We start from the raw sequence: 6,718 nt of genomic DNA on the forward strand, positions 1-6,718 counted from the left end.
GAGATATGCTTGTCTAAGACAATTTGAAGTGTTATATATGGTATGCACAGTATGGTACACAGATCCGCATATTGGTTGTATACATTGATATTGGTTGGTCCGTGAACGGTTGGTGCGGACTTTATGAACTGATTAAGGCTTTGAATATATAGAAAATAGCCAGTTTGAATACATATAGATTTGTTTACTTTGTCACATTAAGGAATACAAGGAGTTATAATAAATATATAGAACATTTTTATTTCAATAAATAATGATGCACTCCAGGTATACTGCAGTGAACAATAAATATGATGTTTAAAATACATATTATTATAAACAACACATAAATAAATAAACAAGACAAATAAATAAAATACAATATTCTGAATATTAACAGTAATATAAAACAAATTCACCTTTAGCCCAAATAAAATATAAAAATATCCCCATCCCCTTTTAGTTCAATGTGTTTTTTTGGCTACGTTACATTATCCAGTATACGGTATAAACATCTACATTTACTAGAATGTTGCCGGTAACAATGGTGGCCTCTACCCGAATTACCAACAATAACGCCAAAAACGTTCTAAACGATGCATTCATGCTTCGATGTTACCCATCTCTAATACATATGAGGCTACGCCACCTCTTGAAACATTTTTAAATATAATAATCACACATCTAAATAATATTTTTTCTTGTGACTATTGTTAAATACAAAAACATATTTCTAAATTGTAAAAGAGACGACAACACTGCAATATGAAAATAACAAAAGTAATAGATGCTAATAAAGCCACAAACCAAAGTAATATGTACACAGACTATTACATATCTGCTTAGCCAATACAATGTCTGCTGTAAGAAAGGCAACCATAGAATCGTAAAGTTTATCCTTATTTATCAATAGTTATAATTTATTTAAATTTCTAAATATAGTGACCCTTTTAATATTTTTTTAAATATTTTTTTTTGTACCTATCATTCAGCAGACTTTTTGAAATCCTTTAATAAAAGGATTCGCTTTTCTGTACCCTGCATGTTAAATTGGACCACAAAAATGCCTCTAGCTTACTAAATGTTGCGTTTTGACCCCTAAAATTCCATAGAATTTGGAATTTTAAAACTTAAATACTGGTATTCTGAATGGGGTTCAGTCAATGACCATTCAAAACCATTCATGAACTCATGGTTCTTACAAGTCACAATTAATAAAGTATAAAGGTAAAGTAAACCGCACTGTTTTGTATATAACATGCTCTTGTGTATAACTTCAGTGTCTAATAAGCATTTTGTAAGGTTCGTAAGTGAAGCTTGTGGTAAAACTATTAGTCACCCCAAAATATAAGGTGTTCTTCACGTTGAGTTTAAATGGGCTGGGTATGAGCTAAGATAGAAACAATACAGAACAACATGTCCTGTCTCCATCGCAGTTCTTGTCTTGATCTTCATCTTTTAAGATGGACATCTTAGACTCACAAACATGCAAGCAGTCAGATGGTGAAAGATTACTTCTGTGTTTGTCGCTAGAAGGAAATGTCTTTCCCACTTCATTCACCAGTAAGATACAGGTGTTTGCACTGTCCCAGAACAGATGATTCTGTTTATTAGGAATCAGAGCTGGGGCTGAAGATGTTGGACTTGATTACCATGCCAAGAGGATCTTCTGATCCGATGTCTATGTTGCTCCTTGGAAAAGGCTCAAAAGAATAATCGCCCATGTAAATGGATTCCAGGGAGATTGTATTCTCCAAAGGGATAAATCGCGCCATTTGTCTACCTCTTAATGGAGTTAGACTGAGTGGAGCCGGATGTTTCTCTGAAATGTACAGGTTGTACCCATCTTTTAATGGCACCTCTCGGAAGTTGCAGTCATCTTCAATATAATCTGCCTATAAAAATAGTTGCTCGTTAGAACACAATGACCGTGAACGTTTCAAGTGACACATTTTAAGTGAAACTACCATTAAAATAAAAAATTCAGCTATATGAAGTAACAATTTATAATTCCTACATGCATCTAAAACAACTTTTTCGTAGGACGTACTATTATTATTATTAGTAGAACTTGGCAAGCTGGAGAAAGCAGGGGAAGCCAGAGGCCAGCCTAGCTTGTGGATATGGCATACGAGGCCGAGTCTATGTCGGTAGAGGTCCCTGTAAGGACTGCCTGCTGGAAGGGGAATGGGCCAGTTCCATGTTTCCTGTGGCTTATGCTTCATACAGAAACCAGTAGCTGAACCCAGTCCTTCTGCACCACCCTATAGGACCAAATAGGATAGGATCCCTTATCAGACCAGTGGTGTCATTTTGTTCCCCATGTTCTTCACCAGCAACAAATAAATTGGCAAAAAAATATGATATATTGGCAGTATTACTAGCAGATATACTTTTAATTATCCTACTATAGCGTTCACAAAGCATGCAGTCATAGCCAGAAATCGCTCTGGATATTGTGGTAGAGATTTGCTTAAGTAAACATCCTAGGTAGTGACATAGTCTTGACCTATAGATCCTGCCAAGATTCCAATCGGTGAGATTGTATCACAAGATAAGACATCAAAGATTCTTACTGTTACCTGTTTCAAAGATCACTACAAATAGCAACCGTTTCTCTTATCTTTCAGTGTTAACAAAAGTTCAATAGCCCAATAAATTCAAAGGCCTGTATGGCAGCATAACTTACACAACAAATTTTGACTTAAAGGAGAAGCTGTCTCATTTCAACATGTACACTTTCCTCAACTTACATCTTATCCAGGGTTGTAGATTTCCCCTTTGGGATGTTAAATAAGCTAATTATTTTTTTTAGAATCTATAAACCACCAATCTTTACGATAAGTCACAATCTAAAACTAGGTGGTCAGGGGCTTAGATGTAACGTAAGGAAGTTTTACTTTACTAGGAGGGTGGTAGATAAGTAGAACAACCTCCCAACAGCAGCTGTAGAGGCTTTTACAGTGAGGGAAATTAAACATGCATGTGATATGGCTCCTGGATCTAAGACGAGGCAAAGACTGATTAAGGTCTGAGTCTTTACATCAGGGAAAAATGGGTAGACCAAATGAGTCTTATCTTCCATCAAATTATATGTTTCTGAGTTCTTTGGCATAGAACTCATACTAACGTGTCTGTATGATGTCACTTGTACTAATGGGTAAGGTTCCAAGGGATTATATCATACCATTAAATAAACAAGACAGGTTGATTTATAACCTAAGACCTTTGGCACTAAACATTCCATCTACTGTTCAGATTTCTTTAATAGACAATCGCTGACATTCTATGTGTATTTTTTTCTAATATTTTTTATAGAGGCTCTAAATTAAAAACTAATGATATGCTTCCATCGATGCATATGTAAGATATATATAGAGTGTAACATAAAGGAAAGAAGGCACATGTATTACGTAAATGCTTATGCTAGAAAGATACTTACTGAGCCATATAAGTTGTGTCTGGAGTCCATGCAGAGAAAGAGGGTACTTTTTAGTCCGCGCATAACCAAGACGCTGGGTTTTACAGCTTTTATTTCCAGCAAACCTGAAAGATAAAATAAGATTTTGAATACCGGATGCACAAATATGTTGGATTTTTGTAAATTCTGGTACCCCAGCAATTCTACAGGGTTTCAGGCGAAGCTAGAACATTCTGAGACAAAGTTCTAGATATGGAACTATCACCCTAGGAACCAATGAATAAAAAGGTCTTGTTGAGTTTGCCAAATCAATCACATTACCCTCACATAGCCATGGATAGATATATGACCTAGAGTATTAAACAAATAGCAATTAAGTGCAACCTCCCAAATCGAATACTAATTTATTACATCTTATGGCAGGGGAAATGGCTGCACGTTTTGGTATTATGGATTGTAGTGGGATATATTAAGATGCGCTCTCTTCTCCTTGTCTGGCTCCTTGAGGTACTGGCCAGGGCCTTGCAAAAGTTCTTTACTGGTTTAATCATTTTTTCCAATGGCTCAGTAGACCAAAGAAAGCATATCCTACTAGTTAGGTGAGAGCAGGTACAGAGATTACGTTTATAGCTAAGACATCACCACAACCAGCAGCAAGGTCTGGATGATGGGAATAGTAGTACAAATCAGCTAAAGGACCATTGGAATCCAATCTCGGTCAAAGAGATCTCTGTTAGAATGAATAGGAACACAATTCCAGAACAGTCACCATCAAGATAACATTACTTCCTCTCCTTCCTATTGATAGACTGTTGAACTTGGCGTGTAGGCATTAAATCTGATCTTTAGCTATACATTAACGTATCCTTCTGACCTGTTTCTTTAACTAAAGACTGCATTATGTAATGTTTTCTGATGTAATGTGGGAGCCCTCTTGCAAATAATCCTAATTTGCTTCATAAATATACACCATCTTTATTTATTTTACCTTTTTGTATTTCTAAGGACAATTAGATCAACATAAAGTGATTTAATACAATTAATGTGATTGGCTTTTATCATTTTCTGCTAAATTGATTGTAAAATTTAGATAATGAATATCATATGCTTTGTTACATAAGCTTTTAAAGTGAGATTTGCTTTATAATTGACCCAAAATATAAATCACCGCCAGTCACGTGTCAAAAGGTTTCCGTTCCTAGAAAGAAACCCACACTGACTAATCTCAGTTGGAGAGGAGATTTCCTTTTAAAACTTCATCATCAGGCTGACTAGACGGGCCAAATGGTCCTCGTCTGCCATTAAATTCTATGTTTCTATGAATTGGAAAGCTGCAGCCGTATATAAAGGGTGCAGTCAACATATCCCCCCAGACAATATAGCGCGGTCAATATAAAAATATATGTTAGGCAACTATAACATGCTTTCTTGCATAAGAACTTGTAAATTATCCTTCGTTTTTATCCAAGTTTCTTGGTACAAATACAAGTTCATTAATAAATCAAATTTGGGTAATCTTAAAATTCCATTCATTGCTCTAATTTTTTGCAAGTGATAATTGCCAATTCAATTTGGCAATAAATAATTTCCAACTTTAAGGGTTTAGGTTTAGTAATCTATAGACCAGACATTTTCTAATCAATACATCAAGACATCTTAACAATTTTGCCACTATTCAAAAGAATATATATATATAAAAAAAAAAAAACAACTTACTGTATAGGTTCTGTTCCTGTGTTCCACTTACAGTCCCTTCCGGAGAAATCTGCAAATGCAGATGTGTGTATTCATTATCCGCATACAGATGTCTATGTCGTACTTGGTCGGAAAAGTGTAAAATTGGGTTGCTATCGCCTAATGGATTCCCAAGAGTTATTCTAGTGTTACAGAGAATAAAGGCCAAAAGAAAGCACCGTCTCAATTCCAGACATTGAGTCGCAGCGACACACTCTCTTTTTGGCATCCTAAGATTCTTGATCATAATGCCAAATAAGCTAGAAAAATTATTAATTAAAAAAAAATAATAAAGTTAAAAAATAAAATTAAAGTTTAAGATAATTTAAAATCAAGAAAAATATTTTTTTAAAAAATATGATAGGAACTTTTCTCGTCTTTTAATTCCAGAATAAATATTTCAAAGAAAATATGCAGTAAATTGTTTAGTGAATCAGAGTGTTTCCTTGAAGTCTCCTAATAATGTCTGTGGATTTAGTCTGCGCTCTGGATCTGTGTAGTTCTGGGTTCAAACTCACATTTCTAATGACAAAATAAAGGAGAGGAGACACTTTTATACTCTTTGGTCTTTAACCCTTATCACCACTTTTTTTTTTTTCTGTAATTTTCTCTGAGTAATATCTTTTTTTTTTTTTTCCTTCTCTTCCTGCCCCCTCTGAGTCATTGTGCACGAGAAAGCTGTTCACTTTAAGCAGAAAGGTCTATTTACTTTTTTTTTCATAGCTGGGGGAAGGACAATACTGTAAACATTTTTTCACGTTTCCGACCAGAGATCACCAGGTCTGGGGTTACAAGATGATGCAACGTTGAATGGCGGTATAAACTTCTTTCTTGTCTTTTGGGAGGGGTATATAACCACCAGAATACACGTGTGGTAGCTCTAACTACGCATTTAACCCCTGCTTGATAGCAGTTTCTTCTTTATCATTTAATTTTGGTAATAAAAACAAATGAAATGAGAATTTGTTTTATAGGTAGACATATCACTTGTCTAAATCTTACATTTTACAGTTCAGTATAATATATATATACTAGTGTTTAATAACTAAAAAGGGATTTTATTTACTATATCGCCATGCCAACATGAGTAGCCATCATAACGCCTTGACTAGCAGGTTGTAAATATAATAAATATGATTATACCACCTTGTTAAAGAGGTGCTGTATCTGTCTGAATTTAATCGAATACTGACAATCCCCAATTTTTATAATTATTATTTTATGACACCCAAATTATTCTGATTTAGTTTTTCACCTTTGACATGGCATCTACTTCCATTACTGGAATAGCCATGTGCTTTTCACATTTTTCTTCCTTTCCCATGATCCGTCAGCAAAGGTTGCAGTGGAATCCTGCTGTCAGCCCGAGAAGGAATTTCTAACACGTTCCCTGTTGCATATCGATATTGTCGTTGACAATCATGTAGTCAGTGTACATATTACCATACCTGGGAACTCTCTGGGTTTGACCCGGAGATTGCCCACTGAAGCACCGGTTCTCTGGGTCAAGACCCGAATTCTCCTGGTCGCGGGAGCGGGGTCTTGACACGCCCTCCCAAATGGGGGTGTTTCCTGCTGATGTCA

General features: G+C 35.4%; 1 protein-coding gene across 1 annotated transcript; it reads right to left on the minus strand.

Moving 5' to 3' along the window:
• Positions 1 to 1,503: 1,503 nt before the first annotated feature.
• On the minus strand, positions 1,504 to 5,407 carry FGF21 (fibroblast growth factor 21). The gene is made up of 3 exons (XM_053452272.1): positions 5,117 to 5,407; positions 3,422 to 3,525; positions 1,504 to 1,874 (listed from the first exon to the last, which is right to left on the minus strand). Exons 1-3 carry the CDS (start codon positions 5,379 to 5,381, stop codon positions 1,590 to 1,592), a joined length of 654 nt encoding a protein of 217 aa, XP_053308247.1. The 5' UTR covers positions 5,382 to 5,407; the 3' UTR covers positions 1,504 to 1,589.
• Positions 5,408 to 6,718: the final 1,311 nt, after the last annotated feature.

Source organism: Spea bombifrons, chromosome 12 (assembly GCF_027358695.1).
Source record: "Spea bombifrons isolate aSpeBom1 chromosome 12, aSpeBom1.2.pri, whole genome shotgun sequence".
Classification (NCBI taxonomy): domain Eukaryota; kingdom Metazoa; phylum Chordata; class Amphibia; order Anura; family Pelobatidae; genus Spea; species Spea bombifrons.

Excerpts from the sequence above, each read along its gene's own strand:
- FGF21 (XM_053452272.1), bottom strand. The coding sequence starts at position 5,381 with ATGATCAAGAATCTTAGGATGCCAAAAAGAGAGTGTGTCGCTGCGACT. Across the intron at positions 3,526-5,116 it reads ACAGGAACAGAACCTATACA|GTTTGCTGGAAATAAAAGCT; the intron begins GTAAGTTGTTTT and ends TTTATCTTTCAG. Across the intron at positions 1,875-3,421 it reads GACACAACTTATATGGCTCA|GCAGATTATATTGAAGATGA; the intron begins GTAAGTATCTTT and ends CTATTTTTATAG.